Below are 21778 nucleotides of genomic sequence, written 5' to 3' on the forward strand. Positions count from 1 at the left end.
TGTATCAGTAAGTCTCCTTTTGTAGGAGAAAAGAAGGAGAACCATCAGGTGTCCTATAAAGGGAAATCTGCTGTCATATTTCTCCAAAGATATTTTATTTAAAATAAGCATCATTTGTAGATAGACTGCTCTGTAAATCCCAACATGTGGAAATATTTTGTAACAATAAGAAAAATGTTTTGGTTCTGATGACATTCCAAATTGCCTGTTCCACCATTCTTGCTGTTTCCATGTTGTTTTCAAAATCTCCTAGTTAGAGCAAGGCACAGAGAGGTGGAAGTTCTTCCTCATGCTTCTTCCTCCAGCTAGAGAAAGTTGCAGTCATAAGTAATCCATCACAAATGGCTGGTAAGCTTTAGCTTTCCCTTTGTGCTCATAAGTTAGGTCAAAATTCATGACTTAGTAGTTCCCAACCTTTTCCTTTGATCTATAGATTTCTCTCTCGGATCTTCTACAGGAAGTCTTGAGCTAATATAAGAAAAGAAAATTTTGCTTGTTCTCCTCCTGACTCCTCGAGAGAGTTGGTCAGATTCCTGTATGAACCACTGATGCTGTGTAAGATTTCAAGCATCAGTCCTGCCTGAGCTCTGCAACTCAGATTGTTTCTCAGTGCAGAAAAGTGTTAAGTTGGAGAATCTGTTTTTTTTTTTTTTTTTTTCCCACCTTAAAAGTAACATCTATTTACGCCTTCATTTTTGAAGCCTATGAAGACTGGCAGATAGCTGGTTTTGATGATACATTGTTTATAGTAATGAACAAGGGATCAATACAGAGATAAGGAGATAACTTGCAAAATTGGCTAAGATCTTTAGAATAAAGATAGATGTTTTAATCTTTGGTGGGAATTTCTCAATGCAGTAACTTGGGAAGAACTTTAGCCAGCATAGCAGCAGGTACAGGGTGCTTTTTGAGATATTTGGGGTCTCATTGTTAATTTCCCAGATGTAGCTGAGTTGTAGTTTTCTGATGTGGTTTATTTGGTTCAGCTACATACTGCCAGCATAAATTTATTACATATAATTTTGCTGACCAAACAGACATGTAGATAGAGGCTTGAGCTCCCATAATAAAATAAGTGGAAAATGAACAGAAGTTGGAAAACCCCAAGTGAGTTTATCAGAAAGGCTTGGTTGGGAGAAGATAAATTCTGTTATTCTGTTTTAAAAAATTATTTAGATTCTTGTATTTGTCTTCACAGTTCTTCAGTAAGTCATGTCAGAACATGTACAACCATGTTACATCGGTTGTTCCCACTCACCCCCAATTTGAAAATCTGTTGAAATCTAAAAGCACAGAATATTTTTCTTCTGTCTTCAGTCATGTTTTATGTCTTTTGTTTCTAATGAATTAGAAAGTCGAAGTGAACAAAATTATGCTACTGGAGTGTCAGTTTTGTTTTCATGCTGAAATGTTTTTTTTAGTGTTTCAACTTTCATACTCCTATAATTTCAGGTATTAGAAAATGTTTATTACAGGTTACAGGGAGGATTTGTTTTATTCACTACTCAGTGAATATTTATATGAAGAGATAATTGGGCTAATGAGACTATGAAGCATGTTCTATTTGAATCAATTGATTTAGCTTTAAAATGTATTCAAGTGTTAGGAAAGCATGGTGTTTTAGAACTGCTATTCTTTCATCGTAAGGTTACATGTTATAAAAAGGGTTATTAAGACATTGTGAAACTTATCAAAAATGGTGTGTAAGGTTTACTTGAGTGTATTATTTTTAGTTGTTGTGTATTTGAAGGCCAAGTCATGTTTGTAAGTAAGATAAAAACTATTCAATTGAAGAAAAGCATTTCTTACACTGGAAGGAACTTGGAGCCATTGCAAGACATTTGATTAGTATTCATGGCACAAAAGGAAATTATTTTCAGGGTAAAGGAATTTGTGAAAAGATAATTGGTTAGACCAACATTCTCATTAACATAATTTGCATTAAATGTGCTACTGTGAATTGTAGTTATTGCTTTTCCATTTGAAAGGCATGCTTTGTTAATTTATTTAAAGAGCCCAGTTAAACTACAGTTTAAGTCATAGCCTTTAATTCAGCAATAGAGTATCTGGTATCTGTGGATCTATTATTCTGAGCTTTATGAGTGTGGAGAATCATAAACCAGCTTCTGATCCCAGCTGATTTTTCTCATGCAGTAGATATGTCCAACTGCTTTACATCTGGTCATTCTCAGATACCTAGTGCATCCAACTAATCCTTTTCTTTAATTTTACTCCTTTGTCTTGAAGAAAACATAAATTGCTTTGTTCTAATAATTCTAAAATACTCTGAGGATCACTTGGCTTAATTATTTTTCCAATAAAAACTTGCATTTATAACTAAATTGAACCTTTAAAATATGTGCGGTTAATACATAAATTAATCTGCCTTTTACTGTCTATTGTAAAATCATGAGAATGAAGATTGAATCTGGATTTCTTTAAATTTCAGCTTTAGTTATTTGTTCTAGATGTTTTGAAACAGAGGGATTCACTTACAGTGGGGTGCTGTTTGCACTGTGGGTGCTCAAGTTAAGCATTTGCATCTGTGGTTAGGCACGTGGAATAACTTATTTTTTCCAGAATCAAATTTAATGTCCTTCATGCAATAATTCAACTATTTCTTTTTATTAGCGATCCCTACACAGCTATTTGTTGTCAAACTGCATGGTCTAAGAAGACATATGCCATGCTCTGTATCAGCAGCATACGTTCCTTGTGCTATCACATACTGAATCTAGACCTTGGGTCATCATCTGGTCTTGAAATTCTCTTGTTCCTGAGAATTTTTTATGGCGTATTTGTTCACAAATATGCATTGTGAGTTGATAATAAGAACTGTAAGTGTAACAAGGTGTGTGTGCCCCACACCTCCCATTTTACTTGTTTATTTAAACTAAACAGTTCTTTAAATGGTGCCAGAGTCTAAAATGATTGATTTTCAAGTTTAAAAATGTGCAGACAGTAGTATATTGAATAGAAGCATTTGAAAATGTGACTTGCTTGGTGAAAAGTCTGAATATTGGTTTTGTGTGTGTATATGATATATATATATATATATATCATCAGCTATTAACATGTATTAATTATTCCAGAATTATTTTTGAATATACACTGTGGGTAATCAATGTTAGAATATGGTTTAATTACTGTTCTACATAAAGATTTTAACACATAAGATCCTAGAAAGTTTTCCTGGTAGTTCCAGTTTTACATGATTAAGTATTTCAGTAGGTTCTATCTCATTCTCTGCAGCTCTAATCTTTCATGTTTCATCTGTGATAGACCTTACTATTTATTTTTTATTTCTTGGAATTTTGGTGTATTTTTGCAGTGAATATGCTTATAGACCTGTCTTTCAAAACCCAGTGGGGTACTGCAATAGAAATCATTTACAGCAAAATAATAACCCACCTGTAGAAAGAGAAAATTACTTCTGTGTTGGAGGAACATGGTAGGTTCCAGCCATAGCTAGAGGTTATGTGTGTAGTTTAACTGTCCCTATTTAAGTTTTCTTTTAATTCAGTTCATTGTGCATACACATTAAGATTCATGCTTCATTTGCTTCGGTGTCATTTTTTGATGGCATGCTGGAGTAAGGACTAGTTCAAGGAAGAGGGATTTTGGAGAATTTAGCAGCCAGACAACAAATCAGTTTGGCCAGTACAAACTGATTTCCAGTATGTCTGTAATCCAGTTTAGGAGGGGGTTGCATGTTGATAGAGAAGGTGTATCTACAGCATGTTCAAAACTGTTAATAATGCATTCTGAATATTGTACCTATTCTTACTGTGTTATCCAAATGAGACTTTTCAGTGAAGGTCCTGCTTGTTGACATGGCACCCAGCACCGCCTCATTCAATTTTTAATCTGTTGTGCCTTTCTCAGAACAATTTTGTAAGCAAGATGTTAAGAGACCATTCAGTTGTACTTTGGCTAAGAGGAATTTACTATTTTAAATGCAGCAGAAAAATTTCTTAATATGTGAGGTTTATTGATTAAAATTACTTATGTAGGGTTTGGAATTTTGGGGAGGTTGCTGTATAAAAAAAGATAAAGGTGTTTTTTTATTTCTTTTTGTTTTGTAGGAGATTCCTTTACACAGTTTCGCTTTGCTGAAGAAAAAGATTGGGATACAGAAAGCATATACTCTAAACAGGTAACAGAATTTTCTGGCACCGAATACGTACATGTAGGCAGTTGTACTTTCAGCAGCAAATTGTATAATAGAATGACAGCACTCTTTATTTTGTAGATACATTTATTAATTTGTCTTTGATGCTGGAGGCTCTTCAGTCTTTTCCGTTTCTAATGAAGAATATTCAAGGCAGCAGGCTAGGTTTATAAGTTACATTAGAAGAAAAGAACACACAAATCCATCCAAAGAAGGATAATTCACCTTGCTCCACTGACATAGAAAGTCAGCCTTCCATTTTCAGTTGTATTCAAGAGAATAGTTTAGCAAAATGACTGTAACACAACAATGGATATATCTGTATATTTGACTATGAAGCATGTTTCAGTTAATTCAAATTAACAGTGCATGTTCTCTACTTGAAACATCAGCCCCAAAATGACTATGGGACCCAGGCTAGGTTTGAGATTATTTGTATGTTGATTCTCTGTGCTAATATGAAAAAGGGCAAAGAAACAAGTAGTGCATTGTATCAGGATACTGGAAAGTGTCTTGATTTCTGCGGCTGCCTTCCTTGCATAAAAGTTACATTAAGGTTGCAAAGTAAAATTAAAATGTAGAAATGCAATTAAGTGGCTTGCATGGCATTTGTTTAAACCATCAGTGGGATATGGTCTTTCAGTGTTTTTTTTTTTTTCTTATCAGTTCCTCCCTCTCCCAGTGTATAGCATGCCAGTAATGAAGTATGTGACCTTTGCTCCCTCTTCTCTGTGCAAATCCAGAATATTAATTTTTTTATGATTTCCTCATTGGCTTGCCATTATACCATTTAGCTGATTTGAATGTATAAATTCATTTGTATGCTGAAACCATTGTGAGGAGAGTCAAGTTTTGCATTGCCAGTCAATGTCACAGATACTCTTCTGTCTGCCCATGCCAAGACTGCACAGTCTCTGGTCTTCAGCCTCTTTGTTTCTGGCTCATTTTTCTTTTCCGTGAAAGCTGGATTCAGTCCTTATTTTCATCCTAAATCCACTTTGCTTAGTTCCTTGCCTTTGCCTTTTAGCTTAACTGTTTCTATTTCTCTGCCTGTCTGTTCATCACATACTTGAAGTTACTACAGAATCATAAACCGAAGTCAATGTGATGGAACAAAATGAAGCAGAAAAGGCATGCAAATAGTTGCAGATATTTATGAGTCCCTATTATTTGTAGAAAGGAATGACAAAACAGTTTTGAAAAAAGTGGAATGGAAACGTAACTGTGACATGAACAAGAACAAATTTTCATGTTGTTATTATCCTTAATTTTTACAAAAATTAAATCTGAATGTGCTTCATTGTATATTGATAAAAATGCAATAAAAATGTTTCAGAACACTGCAATTTAAAAATCACAGGTAGTAATCATTTGGATTTTTCAGTAAAAATTGGCAGTTCCAGCAAAAAAGTATTCTGCTGCTGCTTTCTATGAGCAAATAGTTGCATGTGAAATGAAGCATTTATAATTTGTTAAATTCTGCTTTGATCTGTATTTTTTTTTAATTCAAATACCGCTTATAGTGAAATATCTACTTGGATACTGAATTCCTACTTCCATTATGTTATTCTCTGAACTGCCCTTTTCCTTCATCCTCAATTTTTTCCCTCTTCCCTGACCCTATTTTCTCCTTCATTCACAATGTTTTATTCACATTAATCTTTTTGTGAGTGTACTTAGCTCTTCCCAAATGCACTTAAATGTTATTCAATGCTATTTGACTTTTTGCAGTTTCTTGTTACTGTGTTCATATTATTTTCCTTGCCCTGTGCAAACATACAGAGGTCATCTGTGGTCTTCAATACCTGAGAAGGAGCTGGGTTTTCTGTAGTTTTAGCTCATTGCTGCATAACAGCTGCGATGTTCATGAGTTGCTTGTTGGAGACTTTTTGAGATTACTAATAGCAATGAATCCTCTTTGATGGTGATCACTGATCCATGTATAAAATAAAATTGTTATTTAGGACATAATATTCTAATCAACAGATTATTTAGGTTGTTTGGTCCTTTTATTGCTGAATATCAAGTCCAGAATCTGGATGACAGAAATTTTAAAAGCCACTGCTTCAGTTCTTCTTTGTTATTATTTTGTAAATCTGCTCTCAGCAAACACCACTGGAATACAGCTTTAATGAAAAATGAGACTGGAAAGAATAGATTTGTAAAATACTTTAATCATCTGTAAAATATCAACCTGAGTTCATTAGAAAACAGATGAGCAACAGAGAGGAAGGAATGTCAAGTAAAAAAATGCAGTTTTCCAAGAAAAAAAGGAAACAATATCTGTCACATGAATGAGTGACCATTGCACTTTTTGAGTCACTGGGCAGCAGTAGCTTATCTTTCTTGATTGACATCTTCTTGGGAGCATGTGTACCTGTAGTTTATTGCTTCTGCGAAGCATCAAAATGATGTTTTAAATGATCGGAAAACAAGCGTAAGAAGGGCCATGTTGTTGAGGCATTAAAAACAGGAGAGCTATGCACACACTACTTAACTTGCTTAGAAAATACTAGCAACTCATTAAAGACCTGTGATTCCCACTGCAAAGAAAAGTTCACAGGTTAAAAGGGGTTAGAGTTGAAAAAGCCTCTTATGACATTGTCAACTTGCAAAACTGTTTCCTACTTTGTATTTTCAATGCCTTGCCTAAGGAGCACTCCATATATATCTTCTTTAAAACTTCATCCTCTATTTTTAACTGTCTAAATGATTATTGGCTTTGTAGGTGTTTATATGGTAATTCAGCCAAACTGCTTCGTGTATGTGTACTTTTGAAACTTAATTCCTGCTATTATTGCCAATATCTTTTAGATGTTGTATATTTTTAGATTGTTCTTCACTTTCCTTCAATGTGTGGAACAAGAGAAAGTAATAGACTAAAGTTATTAAGAGTTTTTTTGTTGTTGTTGTTCCTTTTTTTTTTTTTTTAACGCAAGCATACTGTGTGTTCTGTATTTCAGTTATCTGCGCTTTCTGTTGACTGCCAGTCTTTGGCCCAGGCCCTTCAGGAACTGCCTCTACATCTGAGGTTAAATGTAGCGGCTGAACTTGTACAGGTAATGCTGTGAATTTTCAAAATAAAACAGAAATATTCTAAGTGAAATAATCTATGCTAGAATGAATTCTTTAAACTTGGTCTTAAAATTTAACTTGAATGTATTTTATGTCAAAAGGTGGGTGAAGCGGGAGACCCCATTTTAATGCTTCATTGGTAGCTTTAAACAAAATGGTTCTATATGCAGTGTATTGGATGTAAAACCAGTTATCTGAGTGTTTGACATGGAGCAATTAAACTGTTCTTACAGTTGTTTCTCTTTTAAGCAGCTATTAAAAACTTGCACCAAATTTTGGAAGTGCTTTCACTTTTTTCCAATTAAGTAAATATTTTAAGTGTGATTTACTCTTCTATATGGCTAATATCAACATACATGTTTGTTCCATGAATCAGACATCTGTGCTAGAACAGGTAGAACAGTCAGTCAAACACGTGAAGAAAATGTTATGCTCTGGTTAAGGAAAATTGTGGAAAAGAATATTAGCAAAAATGTCTTTTAAGGCTGTGAAAAGAGGACAAGAACTAATGAGACTTGAATATAAAAACAAGAAAACAAATGAAAAAAAAACACAAACACAAAACCAAAACAAAACACCAAAATAAGATCCATCTACTCAAGCAGGGAAAAAGAAACATGACTCTAATAGAAATATTAATTCTGTTTAGAGTTGCATGAAATGACACAAATATGTTCATTCTTAGGGGAACTCAAATACGTCTGCAGATGTGATGTCTAAGGGAATCTACAAATAAATGTTATTTTCAAATTCTTGCAAGTGAAGCAAGGCCACGACTAGAACTCTTATCAGGGTTATACAGTGTGTGTTATGACATCTAATCTTTGTCTTGTTGTTGTGGCAGGTGATGTGGTCATCAGATAGATATACTGCAGTGGTATTAATTCCAGGGCATCCTGATAAAAAAAAAACAACACAGGATGTGTGTTCCACAGTTGAATAATGAGTTGGCATTTCTGTTTTTTCAATATTTGATTGAGTTTTGTAATTTAGATCTATTTTTTAAAGTACACAGCTAGAAATGAATTTAGTGATGTAGTTTGCTTTCAAGATGGAGATGTTAGAGGGAAGGTTTAAAATGGATAGTTTCTAGCCAAATTCTGACTTCAGTCACTCCAAAATTCAGAGTACTGATGATATATAATTGAAGCAGATTTAGAGAAGTATTTGTGAAACAATGGAACTTGTTGATTTGTCCTTCAATCTCATATTCCATATTAGGGGATAAAAGGAAATGTGTTTTGTTTTTTGGTTTTGTATTTTGTAATAATTACTGTAAAACCATCATCAAGATAACTTTAGTTTACTTTTACTTCTGAATTCAATTCTGCTAAATTTCACTGTACCTTCTGAAGTGATCAAATGTAGGATGTCTGAATTACAGCCCAAATTAAATAGACTTTTAATATTCTATATAATAATTAGAAAGATTAAGTCCTCTCTTGTATTCTTAGGCATCAACGCCTGCAGAGCTCCCACAGATGAAATCTAAAATTACTGAAGACAGCAAGAGGAGAGAGCTTCTGTTTAGACATTCTTTGGCTCAGAATGAAACGGTGTTGGGCTCCCATCCTGTTGGTGATTCTGTTGCTCCATCAGAGCCTGCAAGTAAACATGGTCCTGTGGCAAGTGCAGCAGAGCCATTCCAGAGAGCCTCTCAACAACCAAAGCATGAGACTGACCATTTGGATGAAGAACTAGATCTTCTCCTAAAGCTAGATGCTCCTATTGATTCTGTGTCAGATGCATTATTCTACAACACAGCAACAGAGAACAATTTGAAAGGGGAAAGTAAAGAAAACGGTAAGATTTCAATTTCTTACAGTGCCTTTATTTAATTTTCGTTGTTCTCTTTCTCAGCAGTGTATTTAAGCTCATGACCAGCAAGTCACTAGTACTGCTAGCAGTACTCTCTGTCATAGTGCATTTAATGTATCTGTGGCTATATTTTGACCCATTTGCTCTTTTTTTATTTTAACTCCCCCCTGAACTGAAGTTTTACCATTTTTGCATGTTCATTTTAAGCTTTAATTCTTCTACAGAACAGCATTGGTCTTATGACTTGGCAAAACAAAACTGTTAGACACTCTCAGTAAGTGGAAGATTAAAATACAGTTTCTATGTAACATTATCAGCCATTAGTTCACTGTGACGATAACAATAACAGAAGAACTGATAGCATTAGAAATGCTATTTGCAAATTTTACTAGTATTGATTATACAAAATAAGCTTTTTTTTTTTTTTAACCAAAATGTATGCAAACAATTTTATATTTCAGAAATTGTGAGATTCAATTTCATTAGAAATTGTGGTACCATTTGTTAGTTCTGATGGACAGTAGTCCTCCTCCTCCCCATCCTACAATGATGTAAAAGGATTTTTACCATCCCCAATTTTTGTGTATGATTGTCTTGCTGTGATAAAAATTAAGTACAAAAGATACATAGCTGAACATGTAGTAGCATCACAAGCAATACAACAAGCCTTGTCACTGAACAGGATCTTGACAAAATCTTTCATTGCAGTGGTATGCCCACTCCAAAGCACAGTATAAATCCCTTAAGAAAGCACTGCTGTCAGAATAGGGAATCATAGGATTATCATGTAACTGTGCAACATGAGCCACTGTTGTGTCCTCCTGCTGCTCTTCTACATTAAAGAAAACTGCATCTGGCAGGATTGTGAACAGATCACAGCAAGGGTTCACTTACCTACAGTCTGTCTGCTGCAGATCAGGCCCTGCCTCCTCTTGAATCAGAATGGGGCCACGTTGCTATGGTTGAGCTTATCAGACTGTCTCTCTCTCTTTTTTTTTTTTATTGCTACTGATTTTGGAATATGACACTTTATTCTTCAAGGGAGGAGACTGATTCAATAAAATATAGCCAGTTGTGCATTAAAAAGCAAACTGATCAGTGATAAAGAGCCAGTACAGAATTGTTTCCACTTTCTCAAGACTGTTCTTTTGCTTTTCTAGACCCTCTAAAACCAGATGTGCCTGAAGAGAAAAGTACAGCACCACAGCAACAACAAAGTACATCTAAAACTGTTACTGAGGAAGAGCTTGAAGATTGGCTGGACAGCATGATTTCCTGAAGAACAAGTTTCCTCGTGTGAATAAATGGATGTAACAAAAGTTAAGTAGAAAGTAGAAACCTCCTTTATCAATTCTATTTCTTTTATCTGTTACACTTAGTTCAGTATGCCAAATGCCTGGTTTTATTTACAGGCACCTAAAATTCTGTGCAACCAAAATTCAGCTAGCTATGAGTGACTGAAAATTAAGACTAACATTCTTAAAAAGGTCTAAGATTTGTGATGAAATTAGGATTTTCTTTGCTAAAGATGTAGGCTGTAAGAAACAACCAGAGCAGTTGTTTCAGCTTGTACGTGCTACATACAGTCCTTAAAATAAAGCTATGAATGCACTATAAATACACGTGTTTTTAATCACTTTCATCATGCCATGTTTCTGTATTGTAGAAAAATTAGAAAGAAATCACAAAGGTAATATTTGGTTTATAATACTTTATTGCAGTGGGCACTTTTTATTAGAAGAAAAAAATGCGTAAACCTAGCAGCTTCTATTTGCAGGTGACCACAGAGCATTGTTTTATTTTGGCCTAAAATTTAAATTGTATTCATTTTGATTCAGTGTATGTCTTTTAACAGCAGCATCTAATAAGCTGTTATTGAAGGTAGTATACAAACAAACTTCAAGTGCAGTTTCATACAGAAAGACAGAAAAGCAATAATGGATCTGTTCATCTAGAACACTAACATAAAAAGTTTGCATAGCTATGTCTACGGAGGTTTTAAGGCACTTAATGATTCAAGGTCAACAAAGTGTTTGAAAATGTTTCGTTTTAACTGCTTAAAGCTTTTTGAGCTGTGTCTTAGTACATTCACTAGCAAATACTGTGGGGAAAAACTGGGACAGCACTTAATTAAAATACTTTTTCTGAGGCGTGGCCTCTGATGTTCAAGTTCGTAAATGTGCAGTTAAGACACCTTTTAGCCCTTTCAGCTCTGTTACCAAACATTAGGTTAACAATGTGGTTAAAAAGTTGTTACAATTTCATACCATGTTTAAATTGGAAGGCTTGAGTTGATCTTGGCATAGATTTTTCTCTTCTAATCAAAATTCCAACAGAAGACCTGTTTCACATGTGGTAGGTACTAAAAGCCTATGAAATAGTTTCAAATTTTACGTATGTCTTGAAGTTTAAAGACATTTAAAGCAAATACAAGCTCTGAATTTACATCATGAAAAGGAAGTACGTTTTTTATATACTGGATCTTAATAATTTATGAATAAATAATTTCTTTTGTGATATTAGCCAAGTTGATCCTCATACTGTTTCCGGAAGCAGTCTCCTGCTGGGAAAAAATCCCAACATCTTTCTTGGTACATCTTCCACACAAATGATTCCTAAAATAAAAAAGAGCATTTATTTTAACAGACCCCTTACAACCACTGCTCTACACTTTAACAATAAGCAGGTACTGTGCCTATTACCATGGAATAAGACAGGAGCTCAAAGATCACAATTAAAGCATGTTTGTTAAATTATTGTTCTGCGCTTTTCGCAAATAAGTACTACTGAAAATTAAGCCTCATTACAAAAACAGTGAAGTGAAAATTGATCAGTCCAGTTATATTAGAGCAAACCTGTACAAATCCATATTACAAAATGTGTTTTAGTTTCCTTGGAAAACACTTAAGGTACTTTAATAGTGTTTCCATAACAGCTTCTTACTTGAAATAACATACTTTAATCCTACTTATTTTGCTGTTTTATCCAGCACTAAACTCTGTCTATAGCAATATATATAGGTGTGTGTATATATATATATATATATGTATATGTATATATAGGTAGTATATGGACATGTGTAAATGCAGTGTTGTTTGGGCCTAAATATAAATAAGCAAACTGCTGCAACTCCTCCTTCTCCCACCCCACCCCCCCTCCTTTTTTTTAACCTTTCCTTTTTGTTCCACAAAAATCTCAGGGGTGGGATTTGTCTCCACTCCTTGGTGGTTCATCAGTTCCACCTGGTGGTACACAGCTACAAGGCTGGAGAAGATTAAAAGGTTTGTCTTTTCAACATTTTTAAGTTAAAAATTTAGATTTATTTTTTCAACTCACCTGGCCAGTATGCTCAGTTTCATCCTTGTTTATGAGATACATTAAAAAGAACCTGAAAAAAGCACATGAAACAGGTATTAATGCAAAAAATAAAACCTCTCCCCTAACCTTTCCTAGAATGGAATATGAGGAACACTCTGCCAGCCAGCAAAGAAATGGAAATATTCTGCCAAGCTTCTAAAGTGGATATTTCAAAGGAGAAAATGCTATCCCCCAGGACTTCTCTTGTGGAAGTGCTAACATCTGTAAAATCTGTAGAAATTGAATTTTTATTCATTTCAGTGCTAGAAGAAACATCTGAACTAGGCCTATGTCAGCTCCTGTACACATACGCTCTGTCTCACCGTGGAAGAAGTTGCTATAGCTTCTATGCAAGAAGGTAAAAGTGGGACAGATGGGCTCAGCTTATGAGCTGTAGGGTATGACTGTTTGGAAATCTTGGTGCAGCTGAGTAGCTGCCTATTTGGCTCTGGTGCTGCCTGTGCTCACACAGATGTACGGAACTTGGACTAGCTAGGAAGGCTGTAGAATTCCAACACTGGTTTTATTTATGTGACTTAGCTCTTGGTTAGCCACTTCTAAGGCAGTGCATTTGGAACTGAACATTACAGGTTTTCATTGTAAAAAAGAATGTATACTGACTTTAACATTTTTCTAATTAAAAGGCAATCTGAATAGTAAGATTATTCAGTATGCATTCTAAAATTAAGGAAATGAGATTTTTTAATTTACTGTGAACGACAGGATCCCACATGCCAATTAAGTGATACAATATAATAAGGAGAGCTTGGAGGTTGTAGACTGCTATAAAGCTATGGATGATAAAGGAAACTTGCCTCACAAAAGTAATGTGTATTGATTTTGCAGAGGTTACAATGCTATGCAAGGAATAATGCAACGTATACTCTATGAGGTGCACACTTTTGTTTTTTAAGCTCACAGTACTGTATCCTAAAGCCAGATTTCTTTATAGAAGAGCCCACCAATTCAGCTTCTTCGGTTTTGCTGGCACGATGCTCATGTAATTATCATTTTTGTAGGGGTAACTAATGCCACTAGATTAATTTTTTAATAACCCTCTTTGATCTGTTCTATATTCACTAATGAAAGTATGAGATCACTGTCTTGGGAGTCTGAATATATAAAACTGCTGATTGTTTATTGGCTTCAGAAAGCTGTATTATTACTAAGGAACTACAGGATCAGCCTTTTTTTTTGTAGCTTATTTTCCAGAAACGTTTTTGTTTGTTTGTTTTTGTTTCAAACATAATTCCTAGGGGAAAAAAAAGAAAAGGCAGCACCTTCCTTCTGCTGCCGTTAGCTCTTGCTGATGTACTTCTCTAGTCTGGAGACTGTCAGAAGTACCATTTCAGGTGAGCAACAGTTTTCAATGGTTTCATCAACATTACCAAACCTCAGAAAGTCACGGCCCTCCTATCTTCCAAACTAAAGCAACTTACTAGTTATAAACTGTTGTTCCTTACCCTTCCACATAGGTGGGTTTCTGTCCAGAGGAACAAAAGGACACATAAGGGGTTGGTGTGCCTTCAGGCATCATTCTACTAAGCTAGCTCATACATAGGGTGAGCACTTTAAAAATACTGACCAGTACAGAGTAGAGGAGGGGAAGCCAGAAAGGAATGGAGATAGTCCCCAGTTCCACAGAATTCTATCTAAGAATTGTCAGCAATGCGTGCTTCTAAATTAGTTTTGAGCTGAAAGGTCTCTTTATAATAATTCCAATAGTAAAACATACTTACAGGTAGTTTGCCAAGTTGTGCTCTTGCAAAGTATGTGTTTCAAAGCCATGTGGGGTTGTGTCAAAATAGTCATTGCCAATTCCACAAATAAAACATTTGGTCTGGAAACATAATTTGTATATACAAATCAGTTATAACTCAACAACTCTATTGTAACTGTTAAAAATTTAACTTAATAATACCAATGAAAAATGTAATGTTCTCATACCTCCATATCTTCTCTCACTTGTTCTTGCTGGTCTCTTAATTCACCAAAAGCATCAATAATCAGACCTATTTCAAATGGATAAACAGCAACAGTTAAAGTAATGCTGAGAAGTAGCTCTATTAGACATCCTCCATTCTATTTGGAGTTTAGCATACTTCTGTGTAGGTTTAATAATTCAAGGTGCAATCTACTAATTTGCAGACATCTTGTATTTGTTTACATTGCACTCCCAACAGTGATAATTTCTCTTACACAGAGCCATAAGCTTGCAAGTGAAAACCTTTTCCTTACTTATATTTTGGTTGATTTTAAGTTTATATGCTCTTATCTCTTCTGTTCCCATGAAAGAATTTTGTTTTCATTCTCCTTCTTTTGGAACTCTTGTACTTCCACTTTTTGCTCAGTGAAGAAGACTTGGCTCCTACAGACAACCACCCCCTTCCAATGTGTTAAGAATTGATCATTTTGAGGACTGCAACATTTGTAACTTTAAAAAAACTATAGATGGATTACATTTTTTTCTTTTCTCCAAGACTGCCTGAAAAATGTTTTTGTTTTGCTTTTTTTTCCTAACAACCTTAGGACAGTTTATACAGTGAGTGTTTAATACAGGTCTCGAGCTAATTAGAACTACAAATTGTCCTCTAAAGAAAGGAAGAAAGGGGTGTGCAGACATGATGTCTTGTCAGAGAGGAAACCCAAGGGGAACTACTGCATTCTCCAGACAGCTGTGCTGTCTCCAACATAATTCTGTAAAAAGAGTTGACAGCAAGGCTCTCCAAGTTTACATGGTGATTATAGCAGGAGGAGTGATCCAGCACAAGCTGCGCCATTGCTGAACAGTTGTCAATGTGCTCATAAATGCTGTAACACAGGTAAGTTTCTAGTACTTGTGTAGTACTTGGGACAATGCCTTATTTATAAATTAAATATAAAATTATTACTTTCAGAAATAATGACTTCATGGGCTCAGAAATAAGTCTTTTTAGCAATATCACTTACTTTACCTCAAACACAAATATGGTTTAAACGTACTGCAGAACTTAGGTACACTAAATTCTGTCAGTTTCTGCCAAGGTAAGTGAAGGTACCTTGAATAATGGCCAGTAGGATAACAATGACAAAGAAGAAAAATGTGATGTCAAAGACAATTCGATACATTTCATAAGGGTCTCCTGCAGGATCCTCAATTTCATCCCCAATGCCACCACCAGCTCTTACACCCACATACATGTGGAAGAGGTAACACTGAAAAAAACAAACACAAAAAAGTAGGAAATGTTATTTACCATGAATGATTCTGGACTTTTTTCGTTTTTAATTATTCTGACCTACTAATTCTTTCTAGAAGTTATAGAAACAGAAAACATGTAATATAATTCCTCATGTTCCCGCACCAAAAATCTCCTAAGTATCTTAACTGATGTGGTTTTGTCTTAGACCTACAAAGACAGGGAATCAGCATCAATTGTGTTACCCTTTTCTCATTCCTTAAGTCTTACAAACAAAGACCATCTGGGGGACATTTGGTGCTGTATTCAACTGTATTCTACCCCTATGTTAATTCCTAAGGTTCAAGCTTGCTCTGAGTAAGTAGAGGACATCTTTTAAAGTATTGTAATGGAGTTTAGGAAATGTTAGCAAATACTGCCATAAAATAAAGACATATTCACAGCAGGTAGATCTATCTGTATTTAAGTGGTTTCTGGATAATTTCATTTTGCAATAGTAGATGTCTGGTTTAGTACCTTTTAAATTATTTATGATCTGTGAAACAGCCTGTGTTCAGTTTGTTGTGGAAGAAATCACCTTGCAGAAATGCTGGTGTGTGCTTTGTTTTTTAAACATAGAAGTCTTCAAGGAAAGATCCTTAAAATTTGGTTATTTAAGCTATGCAAGTATTTTAGAATAGCATCTTTTGCTGGATATCTATAGTACTTAACATTTCTGTATGAATCAGCTACAGAATCTTGTAAACTGTCTTTAGTCATACAATATGGGTTAAAAATATCAGAAATCTCTAAACCTAACCAATGTTCTGAAGTCACATCAGACAACAGTTGTGGTGGTCAACATTCATCATGAAAAGTGATGAATAAGTCTTTTATAAGCAAACATTGAACAGAAGTAGACACCCATTTTTAGAAAGCAGCCTTACTCTTGACATAAGATACCATTACTATTTTAATCATGCTTAAAAATGTAATGATTTTTAAAAATATTTTACATTTAATGAGGTAAATGATTTACCTCATTTGGCAGCATGGTTTAAAAAGTAATATAGTTTAATGATTCTGATTACTCCTACATCCATTGTATAACCAGAATATGGTATTCCTCTCACAAAGGGCTCACTTAAATAATACTGCTTGGGCAGTATTCATGTCCTATCATTTGTACATCTGACTTACATGGACGGTTTGATAAAAGCTCAATAACAGGGAAAATCATTTGGTGAAATCTATGACACAACTATACTCTGAGGTATCTTACTCTAGTTTTGTTATCTAAGACAGGCAGACAGTGACTATTCCAGGAAAGAAACAAGCTGTCCACAAACTCAAACTGTTCAGTTTCTAGTACACGAAGTTGTGCTATTTTCTTTTTATGATGTAAAAAAAATTGTTTGGTTTTCTGTTGCAACAGGAAGAAATCATGTGGGAAATTACTAAAAATAGATTATCACCTCCTTTAATTTTCCTCTTCTCTACTCACCCTTGACTTCTTGACCGAATTACCCATTGTAAGCAATATGAAGCAAGTATTTGTAACTAGTGCTAATAACATCATATACTTCACATAACCTAAATAAGGATAGGAAGAGCTTGCACACTTGCAAATACTTGGAACAAACTGAACTCTATTTATGCTGAAATAACACAGCTGCCTTTTGTACGTAGGGCTGACCAGTTTGTTATAAAATTTGTTCCATGTACTTTAAGGGTTTGCTGTCTTTACATGCAAAAAGAGCAGCAAATCACATGCAAAAATACTCAGAATAAAAATCCAGATATTTTCCCATATTAGTGAATGTCACATATTTACCGTTGAGTTTAGGCCACTGAAGAATGCAGAGGGAATTTTAAGACCACAGACATTTTGAAAATGACATACAGCAATAAGTAATAAGATGGATTAACTTAACAATAAAGTTATTGTGATTTCACCATTTGAAAATTCAGAATGAAATTTGAAGCATGCTACTGATGTTTTACTTACCGTCATCATGTCATCACATTTCATGTCTGGTTCATCTTCATCTTCACTTTTGTTGTAGAATTTGCGGAAAAAGTTGAACGCCACAACGGTGTAAAGATACACTACTACAGCCAGGAGTCCTACAGTGAGCACAAGCTGTATGGAGACATGACATTAAAGTAGGTTTCAGTTGGATTCTGTCAGATGAGGTGAGCTAGCTCACTGTAGTGCCTTAGGCACTGAAAAGGTATCATATGGTACCTTTCCCAAGAAGGGAACTAAAAAGAGCAGTAATGATAGGTTTGAGGGATCCATACGGTCTCAAGAAACTGTAGTTCTTTCCAGCTTTCTAAGCTATATGTATAACAACTATACGTTGCTGAAACTATTACTATTTAATGTAAAAGTAAACTTAAATAAAAATGAAATAACAAAATAATCCCCTTTAGTTAGTTTGGTAAATAAATTTAGCTGGGACTAAATACAACTGTTGCTCTTATAACTAGTACAGACATGAACACTGAAAGACTACTGATTTCCCAGTTGAAATGTGTACTTCAGGAGCCTATTTACAGATCTGTAGAAAAAGATAAACTGAGGATCAACTGTTCAACGGTCTTTTAAGAGGAGAAATAGAAAAAATAATCTTTGCTCATTAAAAAAGTAACATCAAACAGTTAAGCTGACGGTTTCAACTATGCTCAGTTTTGAGGATTACATTTAGAAAAATCTCAAAGAAAATAAACCAATCATTAAATTAGAAGTGATATGAATTTGGTTCATCATGAAGGAAAATGAAAGGGATTAAAATAGGGATTTCATTTGTTCGTCAAGATCATAAGGTAAGAAATTTAATTGGTCAATTTCTGCTGAAAGAAAGGATTAGGCAAACACAAAGGATATAGAACTTAAACTGAAGCAGATGTTCTTTTAACTCTTAAAATTGGTTTAGTATGGTTTTAAATACATAACAGACTGTAAGAGAGGGCTTAGAATATATGCTAGTACATTTGAGAAAGAATGGAATGTATTTCTTCGAAATGAAGTTTTGGGGAAGTTCAGTTAGAGTAATGTTTCTTAAATGTAAGGAGAAAAAAAGTGTGTTAATGAAAAGGATGTTTTTAATGTTATGCTACCTTGGAACACAAAGCAGGTATCAAAGAATGATTCCCTGTGTAAGTTTCCACAGTTATCTTTGGAAGCAGATTTTAATGTGATTTTTGCAGAACATAGTGACCTATAAATATATTCTGCAATGCAGAATGTCCATACCTGTAAGAACATTCTTACTAGCAAAGTACTGAAATCTCAATGACATTCAGATCATTGTTACTGCTGTAGCCAAGGAGAGGTTGTGAATTGTTATTAGTTATCACCAGTCCATACAGAAGGAGCTCGTTAGGTCATAATTCATATTCTTATATTTTTCTAAAATATAAGAAAAATACCTTTGGATTGTATACAAAATATCTTTAGTTTTCAGCACCCTTTGGGCATAAATTATTATAACTTTTTAGGAATTAACATGTCTCATATGTGCTGAAGGAGACATGGTAAAGTCTATTCTTTTTCATGATCAAAATTAATTGTATTCCAATATTTGCTAGGTACCCACAAGACTTTTCCAACTACTGTTATAAAATGTGTTAATTTCAAGTCTCTATACATAATACTAACCTGTTTGCCATTGTGAGTGACTGAAGACAGAATGGTTCGCAAAGTCTTGAAACCCATAGCAATATCCAGCAGATGAGCAGCAAAGAAGAAGTTGTTGTAGTGCCCAAGGATAGACATAGTTGTGTACCAAGCTAAGTATAAAAATGACTGCAGAAAAAACGAAAAGTGACAGAATGTTAGGCGGTACTAATGTGGTATTGGACCAAGAATATAGCTTTCTTTGTCACTTAAATTATGAAATAAAGTAATACTATATCATGATCTGATTTGAATCAATCTGAATGTAATACCTCTAGTATACATGTTCAAAAAGACTCTATTATCAACTCAGCTATTCATACAAAGTTTGTTTATTGCTTGGTTATGCTAATGAGACCTCTATTTTTACATAGTTAAATGCAGTCTTCAGCACATATGTTACTCGCACCAAAATCCCCTACCTTAAAATTGTTTTGGTTAGGGACCTTGTTACATGGTACTATAAACCTTAATACTGATTCTGGAGAAGACAAAACACATTACATTACTCTTTAGGCACTTTGCTAGTTTTAAATCTCAGGACGCCCAGAAAACCTAAGGCAGATAATACAGCTTATTCTTTTAATGAGTAGTGAATCTGAGGCCACTGTGACATGAAAAGATCTTATTAACAAACAATGATTTAGTGTGCTCTTTTAATGCACAATTAGTTAATTAAACTTCACTTTATTCACCTTGGCATTGTATTTGTTAGGGAAAGATCAAAAGGATGCAAAAACAGATTAAAAAAAAAGGTATTTTAACGTAAGTTTGGGCTTTTCAAAGGAGAAGACATAAGAGAAGTAACCAACCATGTCAAACAGATTAAAGAATAAAAAAAGGTAAGTTTCTGTATACTGTGTTTGATCTGAGGAAAACACAATTGATTCCTAATTTGATTTATAGAAAATTGAATGAATGTACCATTAACTTCCAAAATGCTGGCATTGTGTTAATGGGGAGGAGGTACTTATTTCCCCATGGAATCAAAAAGAAAATTCTAACACATATGAAAGCAGTTTTGCTACAAGGCAAGACAGAAAAAAATATTTTAAAATAGCTTTGTAATTCAATACTATTTATCTATTTTTAATATAAAAGCAGATGGCAGAAAATATAAATTCATATTTAGTGTAAATCGAAGAATATTCTTTTAGGTTAACACACTTACATTATCAGTGAAAACAACACCGAGCTTCCAAATGTGGTACTTTGTATCAATGGAGCTTAACCTACAAAAAAAAACAGATTTTTGAAATGCATGTACCGAATTCTGCAAGTATGAATAACAAACTGTGCTTGGCACTATATATATGTTTGCTGAAGGTGGTGATATACTTTAGCTATTTATTATCTGAGTGATGTAGGTGCTTCATTTTTCAGAGATAATTCATTAACTCTCAGCACCTGTACAGAGTTTCTAAATGCTGACCTACCCAACTCTGACCTTCCCAATATACCCAACTATGTCAGTTTGCATCAACATTGCATTCTTTTCTTATTTTTATAATAATAAACAACAGGCATGTTGTTTGTTTTAAATCGTACTTTTTAGAAGACAGACTTATCCATTTGAATTTTCCATGCAGAGGAAAACATCACTATAGTTTCAATATAAAATCAATTTATATCTTTGATGGTGAAGATACAACAATGTATAATTTGTCTTTGAAGTTCTGAGGTCATACCATGATAGAAGAGACGCCTCTTCTGGTTCACTCTCTTCCACTGGACTAAAATCAAGGGCATTTTTGTCCAAACCCAAAAGTTCTGCTATGCGCTCTGCTCCATATAAGTCTCCATACTTGTTAATAACCTAAAAATGGAAGAAGATAAGCTTTTGCTCAGAGAAAGACCTTGGTCACAGTTACCTTAAGCCAGTAGTTGTTAGAAATTAAAAAACAAAACAAATGAACAAACAACAGAAAGAACAGTTTTTTCACAATTAGCATTATGGGAACAGTGAGAACTCCCAGGAAGCTGGGGGTGGATAAGTTGCTCAAGAAAGAAAAATAGAAGCATTAAAGGCTATTATCTGAAAGCTTCTGTATAATTTGCCATCATTTAAGCTGACATGTTTTTCCTTTTTTAGGGGGATGAGGGGGCTTTGTATCCTAAAGATGACAATGTCTGTAAATTAGGCATGTATGGCTGATTGACAGTACAAGGTTATTTAGTGTGTGAGTCTAGGAACTAAACCAAAGCATTCTTTCTTCCTCCCTCCTCCCACATACTCTGTAACTGACTGTTCACAGAGAAATTTACCACAACAGTGACTTCCATAAAACAAATTCCAGGTCTCAATTACTTGTATATCTCTGTGTACAGAAATATATTACACATAGATATCCCAATTAACTGAATAGTGTATTACTGCTATGAATAGTAGAAATTTAAGAAGTTTACCTTCCGTTTTACAAATTTGTCCCAGTAATTGTTAGGAAAGGACCTGCAAAGATAAAGAAAAGATATTTCAATTTATTCAAGTTTGTTAGGGGAAAGAAAATAACAACAAAA

General features: G+C 34.4%; 2 protein-coding genes across 14 annotated transcripts in view; one reads left to right on the forward strand and one right to left on the reverse strand.

The window, feature by feature from the left end:
- AVEN (apoptosis and caspase activation inhibitor) overlaps positions 1–10682 on the forward strand; it is a 99504-nt gene extending 88822 nt beyond the window's left edge. Inside the window, exons 3-6 of the mRNA XM_068684308.1 lie at positions 4086–4156; positions 7135–7230; positions 8701–9049; positions 10225–10682. Of these exons, the coding sequence (XP_068540409.1) occupies positions 4086–4156; positions 7135–7230; positions 8701–9049; positions 10225–10343 (635 nt within the window). The 3' untranslated portion in view covers positions 10344–10682. The remainder of the gene's footprint in view (positions 1–4085; positions 4157–7134; positions 7231–8700; positions 9050–10224) is intronic.
- A 78-nt stretch (positions 10683–10760) lies between these two features.
- RYR3 (ryanodine receptor 3) overlaps positions 10761–21778 on the reverse strand; it is a 222397-nt gene continuing 211379 nt past the window's right edge. For all 13 annotated transcript variants that reach the window (XM_068684285.1, XM_068684283.1, XM_068684279.1 and 10 more), the window contains 10 exons: positions 21668–21710; positions 20950–21077; positions 20433–20493; positions 19244–19390; positions 17588–17722; positions 15460–15616; positions 14369–14433; positions 14161–14261; positions 12401–12452; positions 10761–11679 (listed from right to left, as the gene is read on the reverse strand). In XM_068684285.1, coding sequence (XP_068540386.1) covers positions 11584–11679; positions 12401–12452; positions 14161–14261; positions 14369–14433; positions 15460–15616; positions 17588–17722; positions 19244–19390; positions 20433–20493; positions 20950–21077; positions 21668–21710 — 985 coding nt within the window. In that variant the 3' untranslated portion in view covers positions 10761–11583. The remainder of the gene's footprint in view (positions 11680–12400; positions 12453–14160; positions 14262–14368; positions 14434–15459; positions 15617–17587; positions 17723–19243; positions 19391–20432; positions 20494–20949; positions 21078–21667; positions 21711–21778) is intronic.

This window comes from Anas acuta, chromosome 5 (assembly GCF_963932015.1).
Source record: "Anas acuta chromosome 5, bAnaAcu1.1, whole genome shotgun sequence".
NCBI classification, from domain to species: domain Eukaryota; kingdom Metazoa; phylum Chordata; class Aves; order Anseriformes; family Anatidae; genus Anas; species Anas acuta.